The sequence below is a fragment of the Schistocerca piceifrons genome, chromosome 4 (genome assembly GCF_021461385.2).
Source record: "Schistocerca piceifrons isolate TAMUIC-IGC-003096 chromosome 4, iqSchPice1.1, whole genome shotgun sequence".
In the NCBI taxonomy this organism is placed as follows: Eukaryota; Metazoa; Arthropoda; class Insecta; order Orthoptera; family Acrididae; genus Schistocerca; species Schistocerca piceifrons.
In genome coordinates this window covers 4343937-4361470 of record NC_060141.1, presented here as the reverse complement: position 1 = coordinate 4361470, position 17534 = coordinate 4343937, and the positions used below count along the sequence as shown (strand labels likewise).

At 39.6% G+C, this 17534-nt stretch overlaps 1 protein-coding gene across 1 annotated transcript in view; it reads right to left on the bottom strand.

Moving 5' to 3' along the window:
• LOC124794849 (nuclear pore complex protein Nup205-like) overlaps positions 1 to 17534 on the bottom strand; it is a 124753-nt gene that overhangs the window by 17495 nt on the left and 89724 nt on the right. Inside the window, exons 7-8 of the mRNA XM_047258514.1 lie at positions 15487 to 15666; positions 238 to 341 (exon numbers count right to left, since the gene is read on the bottom strand). Of these exons, the coding sequence (XP_047114470.1) occupies positions 238 to 341; positions 15487 to 15666 (284 nt within the window). The remainder of the gene's footprint in view (positions 1 to 237; positions 342 to 15486; positions 15667 to 17534) is intronic.

The following is a 17534-nucleotide window of genomic DNA, read 5'->3' as shown; positions in this document are numbered from 1 at the left end:
AGGCAGGATTCGAACCTGCGACCGTAGCGGTCACGCGGTTCCAGACTGAAGCGCCTAGAACCGCTCGGCCACTCCGGTCGGCAGTAACATTTATAATTCGAAATGCTTATGTGCACAAATTTTTATTTGACAGTTGATTCACTTTATGCTATTATTTTCTTGTAAATAATCCATTTCAATAACAGTGCAACTGAAATACATGCAAACAAAACTATCCAAAATATAAGTAGTTCTTACCTCATTATACAAAGAATCATTGATAAGGAAGGTCTGATGGAGGAAATCAAATACATTAAGCTCTATTGCAGAGTCAACAAGAATTTCATCCTCTTCTGAAAATGCTGCAAAGAAAACAAGATATTGAGACTGACTTTTCCGCATAAATTCTCAGGTGGCAACGTACAAAAATCCCCAACAATGATGACAAGAAACACCTCTGCAATTTCACAGCAATGATTTTAATCAACACAAACATACACAATAAGTAAGGAAGGAATATGAAGAGGGAGGGGTATGTGGACTACAAGACTGGTGGCACCTGCCAAGGACTAAAAATCGCATTTGTTGTTAAAAGTAATGGCAAATGGCCACATATGTTCTGTACATACTTACACTAAAAATATACTGCATTTATATTAAAACAAGTAAATACGGGAAAAGATAAATTTCTTACATGATCAAATGATACAGTTTTGCAATCTGGCCAATTTCAAGATTACAGAGCAAACACACAAATTATATGACCGTTATAGTTTGTACATCTGCTACTCTTTATTTTATTATCACACTGTTAAGTAAAAATGCTGAAACAAGTGAAAAATGGAAGACAATTCAATTGCACTAACACAAATTGCAAGTATCGGAAATACATATGTAGAGTTCAAGATAAATCTGTGTATGATACTGCAGTAAGCCAATTCTTATATTTTGTTCATAAGAAGATAGTAATACCTCCTTAATCAACTTGTGGCTGCAATTCATAATCAAATATCATCTCTAAACAGCAACAGAAAATGTTGACAGGGGATGGGGTATGGGACAAAAGCTTGTAATGGGAGCTGGGAGAAGTGATGAGGTGTCAGTATTTCAATTTAATCGATGCAGTCACATCATAAAGAGAGATTATACAAAACACACACTATTACAGCATAAGTTACGTGCTGTAACTTCGGAAGAAAATCTATCAAAATTACAACAATATCAATATGAGAACTGTAGATTCTCATTATACTTAGTTGAAATGTCAATTCCATCAGATACAAATAGCATTAAAGAAATAAAAAATCTAGTTGAATATCATGTACATTTACGTATCGTATAAGACAGTATGCTAAACACCCAGCCAGTGAATACTATGTAGGCAACAGAGTAATTACATGTTTAACACACGAGACAGAGCAGCACATAATTTATCTTTATTACCAGTCTTGCAAGATAAACCACGTACTCCAATGATTCTCTTATGCCGTATCACATTTTTTATCAATCTGTGTACATTTTGGTACTCAACACTTTAATGAAGTGACCAAGGCAGCACACTAATAATACAGTATTGAAACCACAGCAGAATGAATTTCATATCCTAATCACTAGCAGACAATAGCTAACATAAAATAAAAATTACATACATTTTGTCATTCTCACACGACCACAAGAAACATCAAATTCAGTGAAGCACCTCTCCTACGCATTTCACGAAACATTAAAAAAATTGTGTAAATTTTGGTAAAATGTAAATAGTGGGTAATTAGTTTTTAAGCACAAGTTATACACTTCATGAACCTATTGCTATTTACACTATTTGAGGATAAAATCCAGAATTACAATTGTTTCATTTTCTTCTATCTGATTGTCTAGTTGATAAATACATTTGAAAGTTTTCCACGCGCACGCGCACGCACACCTGGTCACCCAATGCCAGGGCCGCAGTTCAGCAGGTGGACTGCGGCTGGGGGTTTTGTCAGGTGGAGTGTGTAGAGGGGCAAAGAGGTGGGAAGCAGGTTAGGAATGGGTAGCTAGCGGCTCAGAGAGAGGCAGCAGGTGTGCACGGTAGTAGGGACGCAAGAGGGAGGGGTAGCAAGTGAACGTGCTTACAGGCATGTGACACACGGGTACCAGAGCTGGAGAGCTGCGGCATACTAGGAAGACGGCCTGGAGGAGTGGATTGGGAAGGGGTGAGATGACAGAGGGAGGTGTCACTGTTGGGCAGAGGATGTGAGAACAGTGGGTTAGCGGAGGTTTAGGCCAGGAGGATTATGGTAGAGAAAGGATGTTTTGCAATAGTAAATCCCAACTATGTAGTCCATAACAGCTGGTATTAGAGGGAAGGATCCAGGTGGCAAAGCTTTACACACACACACACACACACACACACACACACACACACACACGTCTGCAGTCTCAGAGAGATGAAATTCTGAGACTGCAGACGTTTGTGCAAGTTGCATTTATGTGTGTGTATGTGTGTCTACTGCTGACAAAGGCCTTACTGGCTGAAAGCTATAATTGTGTCAATCTTTTTGTTGTGCCTATCGCAACTCAGCATCTCCGCTATACGGTGAGTAGCAACTTTCCTTCTCTGGTATTATCCATTAGACATTTAATTGTGTTTGTATTGTAATTTTTTTTTACAAAAGCACAGCTACCTACATATGACGTGCTTCACTGCAGTTACCACTAGACACTAATGCATTGTTTAAGTTTAATTATTTTTGAATGCATTACGGGAACAGCAGTGATCAATGTCTTGTAAATAATTACTATTAAAAACAGTCTTGATCACGATTTATTTAACAAGGTGACCAGTTTCAACCACTACTGTGGTCATCTTCAGACCATAGAGTAGGAACCCCTTTCTGTTGGAGAATCACAAATATTGTAATGTAGGTCATGTGATTCTCCAACAGAAAGGGGTTCCTACTCAATGGTCTGAAGATGACCACAGTAGTGGTTGAAACCGGTCACTTTGTTAAATAAATCGTGATCAAGGCTGTTTTTAATAGTAATTGTTTAAGTTTAAGTTACTTGAAGTATCAACTACATTACATAAATTAACCTGCGTAAGACTATTAGCTGTTAAGCCAGTTTTTTCTTGTTTAGGGCTGCTTGGATGTTGGTCTATGCTACCATTTACTCTAAAAAAAAAAAAAAGCATTCATAATACCTCTGAAATTTAGAATTTTGTTTAAGTCGCCTTTTTCTGCAATAATTTTGCTTATTTTGTCACACACAAACTTTTTGCCTTTGAAATTTAGGTGCAACCCACTAAAATCTTACGTGAAAGTATAAATATCATGAAATATTGACAAAGAAAGAATCTGTTTACTAGTGACGTGCCAGACTTAGTGATAATATTGTAATGTAGGTCATCAGCGCCTTAGGTTACGTACAGTTATACTGAGACCAGCTTATTGATATATTATACAGATGAATGATTCATAAAAATACAAACTTCAAAAATATTAGAAGTTTATACTATCCACAATATATCAGTGGGACCAGATGACAATTCAAGACAAGTAAATCTGTAACTCTAGGTCTGCCTTTTATTACACCAAGATGGATAGAATGTGATCATAGGAACCACTAAATATATAAGTCTACAAGCACACTTAAAATTCATTGCAACAATACTGCACACAGAAAAAAAATATTCTTCTGTATGAAAATCATTAAGTTGATCTCTGTGTGTAATCTTGACACACTGATGACCTATGATAATGTTTGTAGTAGCCTCTACTTTTATTCGATGCATGTGTTGAAATTATTTTTACAAGGGTAATCCCAAAAGTAAGGTCTCCTATTTTTTTTTTTAATAAGTGCATAGACCTGTTTATTTTTACAATGGTTTACATCAGTTTACAGCTTTAACATTTAGCTATTTTTCGACATAATCACCATTTCTGTTGATGCATTTTTGTTGATGCTGTAGCAGTTTTTGTATGCCCATGTCATACCAGCTCGCCGCCATGCTGTTCAGAAAGTTACGAACCTCTTTTTTCAACTTGTCATCGGAGCTGAATCACTGGGACCACAATTAACGTTGACAGGTACTGTGAGACTCTGAAAAAACTCAAATGCGCAATTCAGAACCAGAGGAGAGGAATGTTGAGCAAGGGCATACACATTCTCCATGACAACGCTCGCCCAGGGTGTACACATTCTCGATGACAATGCACACCCACACATCGCATGGCAAACAGTTGCTTTCTTGCAAAAATTTCAGTGGAACACAATCACCCATCAACCCTATAGTCCTCAATTGGCACCCAGTGACTACCACTTGTTCCCTAGGATAAAAAACACCTGGCCGGAAAGCAATTCAGCTCTAACGACGAGGTGAAAGAAGAGGTTCATATCTTTCTGAACAGCATGGTGGCGAGCTGGTATGACATGGGCATACAAAAACTGCCCCAGCTTCTACAAAAATGCATCGACAGAAATGGTGATTATGTCGAAAAACAGCTAAATGTTCAAGCTGCAAACTGATGTAAACCACTGTAGAAATAAACAGGTCCATGTACTTATAAAAAAAAAAAGGAGACCTTACTTTTGGGATTACCCTCTTACCTGTATCTGCCAAACATTGCTACTTGGTTCAACACTTTTTTCTTTGCCTAATTTGATTTGTGCTGTGTGTTTTGCTTAACGTAAAATACATATACGTGGTTTTCAGAAGAATGTTTTCTCATTTTTCTGTGTGCAATATTGTTGCAATGAATTTTAAGTGTGCTCTTAGACTTATATCTTTATAGGTTCCTATTACCACTTCTTACAAATCTTGGTGTAACAAAAGGTAGACATACAGTCACAGATTTATTTGTCATAAATTATCATTTGGTCCCACTGATCTATCAGAATAATAAAAACTTAAAATATTTTTGAAATATGTGTTTTTATGAATCACTCATCTGTACAATATGTCAATAATCTGATCTCCGTATATCTGCATGTAACAGTAAGTCACTGATGACCTATGTTACAATACTTTCATTAAGTCTGGCACACCAGTAGTTAACATCTACTTTCTCTGTCAGTATTTCATGATATTTACACATTCATATATGATTTTAATATCCTGCAAAGAATATAGTATGTGACCTTTGGTCACCGATTTCTGGGTCGACAATACTTCACGTAAGTCTGGCATGCCAGTAGTAAATGAAATTGCACATAACTATCAAAAGGATTACAATGTTTGGAAGTAAATGCATCTTTGACAATATCGTAACACCTGTTTTAGTTGTAATGCTGCAGCACTTAAGAGTATGTTAAGATGGGATACCACTTATGGTTTTATGTATGTGACATAAAAGAATGTGATGAGCACGATACGTACTGCAGGACATAGCAAATATAAGTAATGTTATTGCACTGTTAAATCTGGTTATGTTAATGTGAGTTATGGAATGCTTTATTTATAGGTGACGCTCTGTGCAGACATGTGACTTCTTCCATATCTGTTAATTTCATGTGTGTGATAATGGTTCTGGGCTGAAATAGCTAACAGCATGATTTTAATACAGCACAATACATCATTTCCCTTCAACTTATTTCACAGTATTTTTCCCAGTACATGTCAGTTTCATACTTTGTCTTTTTGCTCGAAACACAATACTGAAACCATAAGCATAGGAATGATAACATTAAGTTACTAAATTAAGTTATGTGAAACAATATCAATGGTGTCTTTAATTAAAAGTCTTATTTAACTGTGCAATATTTCAATGGAATAACACTGTATATTTACGACAGTATAACAGGTACATAGCTATTGGTGCAACTAATGAAAAAGCAAGTGGTAATAATCCCAGAATTACTGGAAAATCAACCCCAAGTTTGAATCAATAATCGTTTCCATGAAGTATAAAATAAAAGTGGCAAATAGCTTTCATACAAGATTGATGCTATGAAATGACAGAAAAAGCAGTTATCAAATTGTCACATACTACAGTTACAAGCATCAAGTGATTCAATGGACCTATCACTGGTCTGAAAAACAAAGTTATGAGTCCATTCCTCTCTGACAACCAGGGCTAAATTAAACTGTGTGAATGGTTTTTAACAGTTGATGGCTCAGCTCACGTCTATAGAGCGATTACACACCATTTGCATTATCCAATATGCTATTCTGTTACTTTAAGAAAATTTTTAACCAAATTGCAAGCAAGATAAGAATGATGGAAAATAACTTTACCTGACACAGTGTGGTTATAATTTACAAAGTGCAATTGTTTACTCCATGTCTGTTTATGATGTGGTGGTGTGATGACAGACTACCCAGCTTTTCTGGTTACAAACAATTCAGTCTCCAGTTCAAGTTACATTAATGTTGTAAATGGTGGCAGCCGCTGAGACATTCCATTGGTGGTGCCAAAAAAATCTCAGTTTGATAGTATCGATTCTATTATGGAATTTTGTCAATAATTCACATATTTCACAAGATATTATTTCAAACAAAACATATAGGGAAACAGAAATGAACACTTACTACAACAGCGCCCATCTTATGCACAGTAAGACTCTGATACATTCCTGGAGAACATGACAGCATGTGTATGTATGAGAGTGAGAGAGAGAGAGAGAGAGAGAGAGAGAGAGAGAGAGAGAGAGAGAGAGGGGGGGGGGGGGGGGTGTTAGCTATCTTGCACAAAGAAATACAAGCACGCGCACACACATCAACAGCACAATTCTTCATTGCTCGCAGGGTATGTGAGGTCATTTTTATGTGGAAGTCTAAAGTGGGGGGTATTTTGATGTATGGTTGCTTAAGATACCACTGGAGATCTAGCCTGAACTACCACGTTAATGACATTGCCAACCTCAGCTAACAATTGTGCTCTAGCCATTACCAAATTATTTATGTGCTCCACTTTGCCTTGAGTTGTGCTTGCTGGTTGTTTCCTTTTCTTATTTTGAAATGAGTGCAGAGAGCAATCATGCTCCGTCACAGGGTTCGAATACAACTCTCATAAAACCAGATGGAATCAGCGACTTAGGCTGCCAGTCCTGTGAGAGGGAGGCGTGGTTTGAACCAGCTTTTTCAACTGTAGAAGATAGTTTTATGCTCTCGCTTGTTTCAATGACTTCCATAACAGTAATAAGATTTTCCTTGTTTTTGAAAACATCTTTACTACTCGTGAATAACAATTCCATCTCTTGACACACGCACATGCGCACGCATGCACACAGGGCAAGCTTTTTTGAATAATTCTATGCAATACTTTTGATCTCTGTGGCGAGTTAGAAAAGAAAGAAGAATAACCTGAAAGATGTGCAAAGAAGACACGGGCTTTGCGATTAACAGATACTTTCGTAGACATAATAAGGTTGAACTCGTGCGCATAATAGTGGATGTAGTTGCATTTCGGTATTTGACTTTAATTTATGGGCCCCATTCAGCTTGCCATTCATAACACTGGCACCATCATAACTCTGAGCTTTTAGTTTTGATCGGTCATCGCCCATTAATGGTTCAATTTCTTTCAGAATACTCTCAGCTATAGTATGAGCATTCTGACTTTCTGGGTCAACAAAGTTCCAAAATCTTTCAACAGGTTTTCCACCAACAACATAACGCAAAACAATAACCAACTGAAATTCGCAAAACACATCTGTGGTTTTATCCGCGATTATTGCAACACAATCGGCACGTTTAATTTCTTTACGAACTTCATAATGGTACACTTCCAACATGCACTGCCATAGTTTGTTCTGGAAAGTCTTAGAAATGCCTTTGAACACTGATGCTTCATTGAGATGAACTTGAAGATCTTCATTCAGTTCTGCACTGAACTGAATTAGCTCACAAAAAACCCCCTTATTTTTAGAGGCATCAGATTCATCATGGCCTCCGACAAAGCGCTGGCAGGTCGATAGACACACAAACAAACACAAACATACACACAAAATTCAAGCTTTCGCAACAAACTGTTGCCTCATCAGGAAAGAGGGAAGGAGAGGGGAAGACGAAAGGAAGTGGGTTTTAAGGGAGAGGGTAAGGAGTCATTCCAATCCCGGGAGCGGAAAGACTTACCTTAGGGGGAAAAAAGGACAGGTATACACTCGCACACACGCACATATCCATCCACACATACAGACACAAGCAGACATATTTAAAGACAAAGAGTTTGGGCAGAGATGTCAGTCGAGGCAGAAGTGTACAGGCAAAGAAGTTGTTGAAAGACAGGTGAGGTATGAGTGGCGGCAACTTGAAATTAGTGGAGATTGAGGCCTGGCGGATGACGAGAAGAGAGGATATACTGAAGGGAAAGTTCCCATCTCCGGAGTTCGGATAGGTTGGTGTTGGTGGGAAGTATCCAGATAACCCGGACGGTGTAACACTGTGCCAAGATGTGCTGGCTGTGCACCAAGGCATGTTTAGCCACAGGGTGATCCTCATTACCAACAAACACTGTCTGCCTGTGTCCATTCATGCGAATGGACAGTTTGTTGCTGGTCATTCCCACATAGAATGCATCACAGTGTAGGCAGGTCAGTTGGTAAATCACGTGGGTGCTTTCACACGTGGCTCTGCCTCTGATCGTGTACACCTTCCGGGTTACAGGACTGGAGTAGGTGGTGGTGGGAGGGTGCATGGGACAGGTTTTGCATCGGGGGCGGTTACAAGGATAGGAGCCAGAGGGTAGGGAAGGTGGTTTGGGGATTTCATAGGGATGAACTAACAGGTTACGAAGGTTAGGTGGAAGGCGGAAAGACACTCTTGGCGGAGTGGGGAGGATTTCATGAAGGATGGATCTCATTTCAGTGCAGGATTTGAGGAAGTCGTATCCCTGCTGGAGAGCCACATTCAGAGTCTGGTCCAGTCCCGGAAAGTATCCTGTCACAAGTGGGGCACTTTTGTGGTTCTTCTGTGGGGGATTCTGGGTTTGAGGGGACGAGGAAGTGGCTCTGGTTATTTGCTTCTGTACCAGGTCGGGAGGGTAGTTGCGGGATGCGAAAGCTGTTTTCAGGTTGTTGGTGTAATGATTCAGGGATTCCAGACTGGAGCAGATTCGTTTGCCACGAAGACCTAGGCTGTAGGGAAGGGACCGTTTGATGTGGAATGGGTGGCAGCTGTCATAATGGAGGTACTGTTGCTTGTTGGTGGGTTTGATGTGGACGGACGTGTGAAGTTGGCCATTGGACAGGTGGAGGTCAACGTCAAGGAAAGTGGCATGGGATTTGGAGTAGGACCAGGTGAAACTGATGGAACCAAAGGAGTTGAGGTTGGAGAGGAAATTCTGGAGTTCTTCTTCACTGTGAGTCCAGATCATGAAGATGTCCTCAATAAATCTGTCCCAAACTTTGGGTTGGCAGACTTGGGTAACCAAGAAGGCTTCCTCTAAGCGACCCATGAATAGGTTGGCGTACGAGGGGGCCATCCTGGTGCCCATGGCTGTTCCCTTTAATTGTTGGTATGTCTGGCCCTCAAAAGTGAAGAAGTTGTGGGTCAGGATGAAGCTGGCTAAGGTGATGAGGAAAGAGGTTTTAGGTAGGGTGGCAGGTGATCGGCGTGAAAGAAAATGCTCCATCGCAGCGAGGCCCTGGATGTGCGGAATATTTGTGTATAAGGACGTGGCATCAATGGTTACAAGGATGGTTTCCGGGGGTAACAGATTGGATAAGGATTCCAGGCGTTCAAGGAAGTGGTTGGTGTCCTTGATGAAGGATGGGAGACTGCATGTAATGGATTGAAGGTGTTGATCAACCCATTCCACATCAAACGGTCCCTTCCCTACAGCCTAGGTCTTCGTGGCAAACGAATCTGCTCCAGTCTGGAATCCCTGAATCATTACACCAACAACCTGAAAACAGCTTTCGCATCCCGCAACTACCCTCCCGACCTGGTACAGAAGCAAATAACCAGAGCCACTTCCTCGTCCCCTCAAACCCAGAATCCCCCACAGAAGAACCACAAAAGTGCCCCACTTGTGACAGGATACTTTCCGGGACTGGACCAGACTCTGAATGTGGCTCTCCAGCAGGGATACGACTTCCTCAAATCCTGCACTGAAATGAGATCCATCCTTCATGAAATCCTCCCCACTCCGCCAAGAGTGTCTTTCCGCCGTCCACCTAACCTTCGTAACCTGTTAGTTCATCCCTATGAAATCCCCAAACCACCTTCCCTACCCTCTGGCTCCTATCCTTGTAACCGCCCCCGATGCAAAACCTGTCCCATGCACCCTCCCACCACCACCTACTCCAGTCCTGTAACCCGGAAGGTGTACACGATCAGAGGCAGAGCCACGTGTGAAAGCACCCACGTGATTTACCAACTGACCTGCCTACACTGTGATGCATTCTATGTGGGAATGACCAGCAACAAACTGTCCATTCGCATGAATGGACACAGGCAGACAGTGTTTGTTGGTAATGAGGATCACCCTGTGGCTAAACATGCCTTGGTGCACAGCCAGCACATCTTGGCACAGTGTTACACCGTCCGGGTTATCTGGATACTTCCCACCAACACCAACCTATCCGAACTCCGGAGATGGGAACTTTCCCTTCAGTATATCCTCTCTTCTCGTCATCCGCCAGGCCTCAATCTCCGCTAATTTCAAGTTGCCGCCACTCATACCTCACCTGTCTTTCAACAACTTCTTTGCCTCTACACTTCTGCCTCAACTGACATCTCTGCCCAAACTCTTTGTCTTTAAATATGTCTGCTTGTGTCTGTATGTGTGGATGGATATGTGCGTGTGTGCGAGTGAATACCTGTCCTTTTTTCCCCCTAAGGTAAGTCTTTCCGCTCCCGGGATTGGAATGACTCCTTACCCTCTCCCTTAAAACCCACTTCCTTTCGTCTTCCCCTCTCCTTCCCTCTTTCCTGATGAGGCAACAGTTTGTTGCGAAAGCTTGAATTTTGTGTGTATGTTTGTGTTTGTTTGTGTGTCTATCGACCTGCCAGCGCTTTTGTTCGGTAAGTCACCTCATCTTTGTTTTTATATATAATTTTTCCCACGTGGAATGTTTCCTTCCATTATATATATATATATATATATATATATATATATATATATATATATATATATATATATATATATATATACATATACAAAGATGAGGTGACTTACCGAACAAAAACGCTGGCAGGTCGATAGACACACAAACAAACACAAACATACACACAAAATTCAAGCTTTCGCAACAAATTGTTGCCTCATCAGGAAAGAGGGAAGGAGAGGGGAAGACGAAAGGAAGTGGGTTTTAAAGGAGAGGGTAAGGAGTCATTCCAATCCCGGGAGCGGAAAGACTTACCTTAGGGGGAAAAAAGGACAGGTATACACTAGCACACACGCACATATCCATCCACACATACAGACACAAGCAGACATATTCCTTTTTTCCCCCTAAGGTAAGTCTTTCCGCTCCCGGGATTGGAATGACTCCTTACCCTCTCCTTTAAAACCCACTTCCTTTCGTCTTCCCCTCTCCTTCCCTCTTTCCTGATGAGGCAACAATTTGTTGCGAAAGCTTGAATTTTGTGTGTATGTTTGTGTTTGTTTGTGTGTCTATCGACCTGCCAGCGTTTTTGTTCGGTAAGTCACCTCATCTTTGTATTTATATATAATTTTTCCCACGTGGAATGTTTCCTTCCATTATATATATATATATATATATATATATATATATATATATATATATATATATATATATATATATATATATATTTTTTTTTTTTTTTTTTTATTTTTTTTTTCTTCACATTTGTTGTGGCTGTCAATTGTTTGTCTATATTGCAAATCTAATTTCTGCTGAATGTTAGTTTTGCCTAGAAATGACAGACTAAGCACATTATTCATGTGTCGCTTTGACATTTCACGTACTTTCACTTTAGACCATACAATCCCAGTACCAGTTATTCCAGTCTTACACCAAAGAACATCTCCCCCAAATAGCAAACATCCATTTGTTCTTTTGGTAACTTTCTGGACTGAACTTACGGTACCTATTTTTTGTTTGCTGCTGCAGATTCAGATTCGGGAGTGGCCTACCTAGTGGTTTTTATCTGATTTTTTTTTCACTGTGAGTCCTGTTGCTAAATGGCGTTTTAACCACTCATTTATTCTGGTCATGTCTGCTGTTTTCACAGTCAACTGAATTTTTGCTTACAGATAACACTGTGCACACAGCTATATACGGTCAATTGCCTGATGTCACAATACTACAACGTGTTCGTACAGAGCATAGCAAGTATAAACAGAAATACTACACTGTTTTTTGGAAAACAGTTGCCCAACGCATGGCAAATATGTTAGTTTTTCTTTTTGTTCTGTAGCAATAGCCCTGCTGCTGTGAATTATACCAATTCTGAAATAACGCCTATTAGTTTCAAAACCTAAGGGCATAATTATAATCAAATTATATATAGCTATTTATAATGATATTTAAGTGTATTATTTCTGTATTCGATTTAATTAAGCATTAATTTTTGTTTAGGAATGCATTAGCATTAACTTGCATAAAAATTGTTTAAAACCGGATTACAAGAAATTTGCGCCCCGATGTATTCTAACACGATTGCTAGATGGCAGATCATGCTTCTATACGTTTTGCACTTTACTGCTCTCTGGCGGAAGGAACGTAAAGCTCTGAGTCAGACCAGCTGTGGCTCCATCCCCACCATAAGCAGCGTGTAGACACCGACAGCTGAGCCTTTCACACAGTGCTTACGATGGGAGAAGGTGCTTATCTCTGTAGTTGGCTCCAAACTTCAGAAAACTACCACGAGAGAGCGCGCAGCAAAACACACCTCTTCAAATCAGAAAATACATACTCCGAAACAATGTTTTATGCGAAATTCACACAGATTTCTTTCCTTCTTTTTCATTCAAGTGGTACCACGGCACAGCTGCACTACCTCAGAAGCCGCCCCTGGTTGTAAATATGGATCAACGTTCTGATCAGTCTCGGTACAATGGGAAATAGAAGTACAGCCATTCAGTGGTTTCCAATTCAAAGCCAGCGGTAAAAACTAGTCTGAATCCACAAACGCATAGGAAACTTTTCCGAGTCCTGACTGCAACACACCACAAATGTTTCACAAGTTCAGAGAAAAACTCCATATTTCAGAATTAACAGGCCACCAAACCTACTGTGAAAATATTACTAAGTACCACAAGCACTCACATCAAAACTTTCAAAAATTGCTAGGGCACAGAAAAGAAAACTTCTGCTGCATACACACAGCAGAACTGCTGCCTTCCCAACGTGAAGGCATTGCTAATTACGCCTATAAAATTTTTTTTCGTGATTTTCTTTAGATTCCTATTCTTTTTCTTTTGTTCATATGGGCATTTCTAATTGTGATTATGTAAGATTCTACTGTGGTTTTTAAATGTAAAGATGTAATTGTGATTATTTCGTTTGCCAATGGATAAATAGGTTTCCTGCTTTGTACCTGTGCTTAAATTTTCTAAAGTTCTCTTTTGGAATATTATTAATTGTGAAAAATGCAGTCAATAACATTTATAAAGGTTTATGTAATTTACGATAACGATATAACATCTATAGACAGGGGACAGCGATAGTGATATCGAGAGTTGAAAGGTTGTTGCGTAGTAGAGGGGATGGTGAATGGCGTGTCTGAAGCGTGCACGGGAAAAATAGTACTGTGTTCCATGAAAAGCATACGTAATTGTATGGACAGTGATACCAAACTATCAGATTGTTAATTCTCTTTGCCACTGCGGTATGTAATGCCATCGCCAGCGAACTTTAAGAGCAAATAAACCGGACTGTGAAAGTGCCGCTAACATTACTTTGTTGTGGCCGACACGAACTGTGCCTTTATTCGAATGAACTTTGCTGGTATTGGTTTTGGGTGGTGGAACTGTTGTACATCACATTCTATCAAGCCATGAAAGTGAAGACTAATTAACTGTGCGATATAAATGGCTTTCAGTGACGTTGTCGAAGTTTGAAATGCGAGAACAGAGTGGACATTGGTTACGGTATGCTTCACATACATGAACAATTCTAATGGCTAAGACTACATGAATGTGATGAACCGTGTAATTATGGACGATAGCGTTACGGACAGTGCATAAAGTGTAAAAACGAGTGATGTCTACGTTATGTACTTTGAAAGAGAGGACACGTCAACAATGTTCGTATGCTGGCGTCTTGTGGTTTGTTAATCACCACGGGGTTAATGATACAGCTGTGTCGGAATTTAATTTGCGTTTCGCCGGAGAAGATTAACCAGCGGAACTGTCTGTATCCTGCTCTCATCATCGTAACCCGCCGACATTGTGCTGCCTAACGCAACGCTTCGTATGCAACAAAAAGTTAAGGGATTTCGCTGAATGCTATCCCCTGACCTAGAAACTTACTTTCGCTATTAAAAGTATAAGAATTACAGACTCTGTTTAATTAAATTCTGTGTTTAGTTTGTCTGCTTTCTGCTAGCGAAAATAAAATTACAATCAGCTAATTAAAAGTTGCCTGGTAGTCATTGTTGAAACACCAGTAAATATAAACTTCTTCCTCTCATTAGGACTAATTCTCCTTGCATGTCAAAATTATTGTAGTTATTTTATGTAGTTTTATGTATTGTTATGAGACTAGATATATGACAGTAACTAGTAAGAGTATTTTGTCGCGAAATATGGCTTCGCGCAAAAATTACGGCAACTGCCATAATTGCTTGCATTCTGACCAATAATGTAAAAGCTGCTATTCCCGTATTGGTGCTTTTCCTGACGTGAGCGGGAATTATAAATGTCAGCTGTCAAATCACGTAGTGACTGTTTACCCAGTAATAAAAGTTTTTTGATATTGTATTGCTACGAGTCGTAGTATTAAGAGACACTGGTTATACTCAAAAGTGGGTAGATGTATGGTGAAACCCCCCAGTGTTCATGCGATTAACAGTATTGTGTGTGATTCACAAAATTTTGTCACTTTTTCTAATTCCTTTGAAGTTTCAGAGAATATATACACAATTTTGTAAGTTCAGGTTAATTTCAGAGCAGTTTCTCATGAATATTAGAGTTTCCAGTTCATAAACAAAGTGGGATCGTGACCAATTGAGAAGTATAACAAAGAGTGTGGTTTTCCGACTAGAATTTTGGATGACTTCACAGTTCAGATTTTGATAATTATTTTTCCTGTGGGTTGAGGTCATCACACCAATAGAAACAGTTACTTCATGCACAGCACACTGCATCAATGGCAGTGGCTCTGAGTGCTATCTGCTACAAACTGACAGCTCAAAAACACCACCTCCTCTTTTTTCACAAAGTTCACTATTGTGTTAAGATTGACAGAACTGTCATATGCCACTTCTTGCCTTATGTTTATGACACTATATTGGTCTAAAAAGGATCAGTAACAGACCTGTTGACAGTCTAGAATATACCAAATAAAAAGGTTACTCTTCAGGAAACATTACTGTTTCAAGTATTGAATCTCTCAATAAGTTTTTTGACAAGAATGACTTTTTTTCCTTTTTTAACACAGTAGACAATTACTTACCAAATGGCTGTAGATTTTGAGGAGCTCTTCGCAGAGTCGCAAGACTCAGAGAAACAGCAAACTGGGTCAAAGCCTGCAGTCCTGTGCACTGCCAAACCTGACCACCAGAAGGCGTGAGTTCCCGTACCAGCTCACGTAGAAAATCAGCTTCTGCCAAGAGTGGTAAATTCTTCACTACATCTGTTGAACGATATGAAAGCATTTAGTCCCGCCACACGTTAATCATCCCGAGAAGATAACTAATTGTGTAACAATAAGGAACACAAGACTATGAGTTTACACCTAAGTAATAAATCCGTTACAGAAATGTGAGAACCAAGTATTGTATGAGAAACAAAATTCACTTGAGAAAACTGTAAAATTACAAAAAGACAGAATGGCTGACCAATATTTTTATGACAATGTGGCTTGCACTCATGCAACACGTGTGGTGCTATGCATGTGGAGAATAAACCATAATGAAACTTTAACTAGCTTTCTTACTAGTACAGTATACTGATTATTTGGGGTAATGTGGGGTAAAAGATGCAGGAAAACAAAAATCGTAAAACATAAATAATCGGGATTTTTATTAGTACACTAGTAACAGTGAGAGTGAACGCTTTTAATAGCAGTTAATTTATATTTTCATTGGTTTCCTCACTACATACCAGAAACCAAGTGACCACACACATTTTAGAATATCAGGCCATTTTTTACATCCCCATCTATTGCTCAACATAGCTTTCTTTACTCATATCATTATCTATACTCTATCTACAATTGCCAAATGTCTTGTTAACAGAAATAAATTAAATCATCAGCAACACGTTAGAATTACGCATTACACCGTGATGTGCTCTCGGATCCTTCTCTTTTGCCAGCAGCACCCTACTAATAGTGGTATTCGAGCGCAACTCGCAGACTGGCTCAAAGTTTCAATTTGCCCCAGTTTCCAAACTCTAAACGAGCTCTCCCACTGAGCTCCTGGAATATCATTTCCAGATGAGAGGATGTAACACACAAGTCACATCACCACTGAGGTAACAATTTCATTCTTGTTTCAATGATCACCTGTAAAAATCCAATTTTTCGGATGTTGTCCATAAAATGTAAAAATTCAAATTACTGTACATACACAAATCTAAGTCGCACATTTTTCCAATTTTCAGGATTCAAAACACTGCCTGTTGCTGAGAATTGAGTACACAACTATTAGAACTTCTGAAAACTGGTGCTAGGAGCTGCCACAACTACATTTTTCCATTGCATATAAGCAGTGCTACACATGCAAGCTTTGTCGGCGGGAAGATATATATTGGCGATAAACCTTTTGAGGAGGAGGGAGAGGGGGGCACAGGGAGGGGAGAAGAAGAGTCTACTTTTTTTAGAATTTTGACTGTTGGATTTTAATACTTCATCCAATGAAGGAAACAGAATTTCAGTATTGCTCATCTTCAAATGCAGCAACCTTTCAAATATTCGCAGCAACAAAAATAAAATTCTGTACATAAATACCAACAATGCATAAGGCTTTAGGATTCTTGTAGGAGTTGGTAAGCTGTGGTTCATTCTGATTTCACACATTGTTTCGTAAAAATTTTGTGAAAGCTTGCATTAGTGAACCATAATGAAGCACTTTCGTTATAGGGCCTAGAGAAGGAAGTTATTTCTTTTGTGGAAAAAGTTCTAATCGTGCTTGCACGTCTGCAATACAGGATTGATAAGAGCAAGTCTCTCTATGTCCATCTTTTTAGCGATGGTTGCGGGACTCGGATGTTCAATAGAGGATGTCAAATTAAACACCTTTCAGCCCTATTTTATTAGGCAACCAGTTTCGGCGTTTTACTACGCCACCTTCAGGCCCCTGACTGACGTGTAGGAGTAATCGGCCTCGCTTGTGATCAAAACAGGGGCCAGCAATACTGGTATTAGTAGGTATTTGCTACAGTGATCACTTCAGCCATCACCTGAACAGTAGGCAGGCGATGGTTGAAATGATCACTGAAACAAGCAGTCTACTAATAATAGTATTGCTGGCCCCTGTTTTGAACACAAGTGAGAGATTA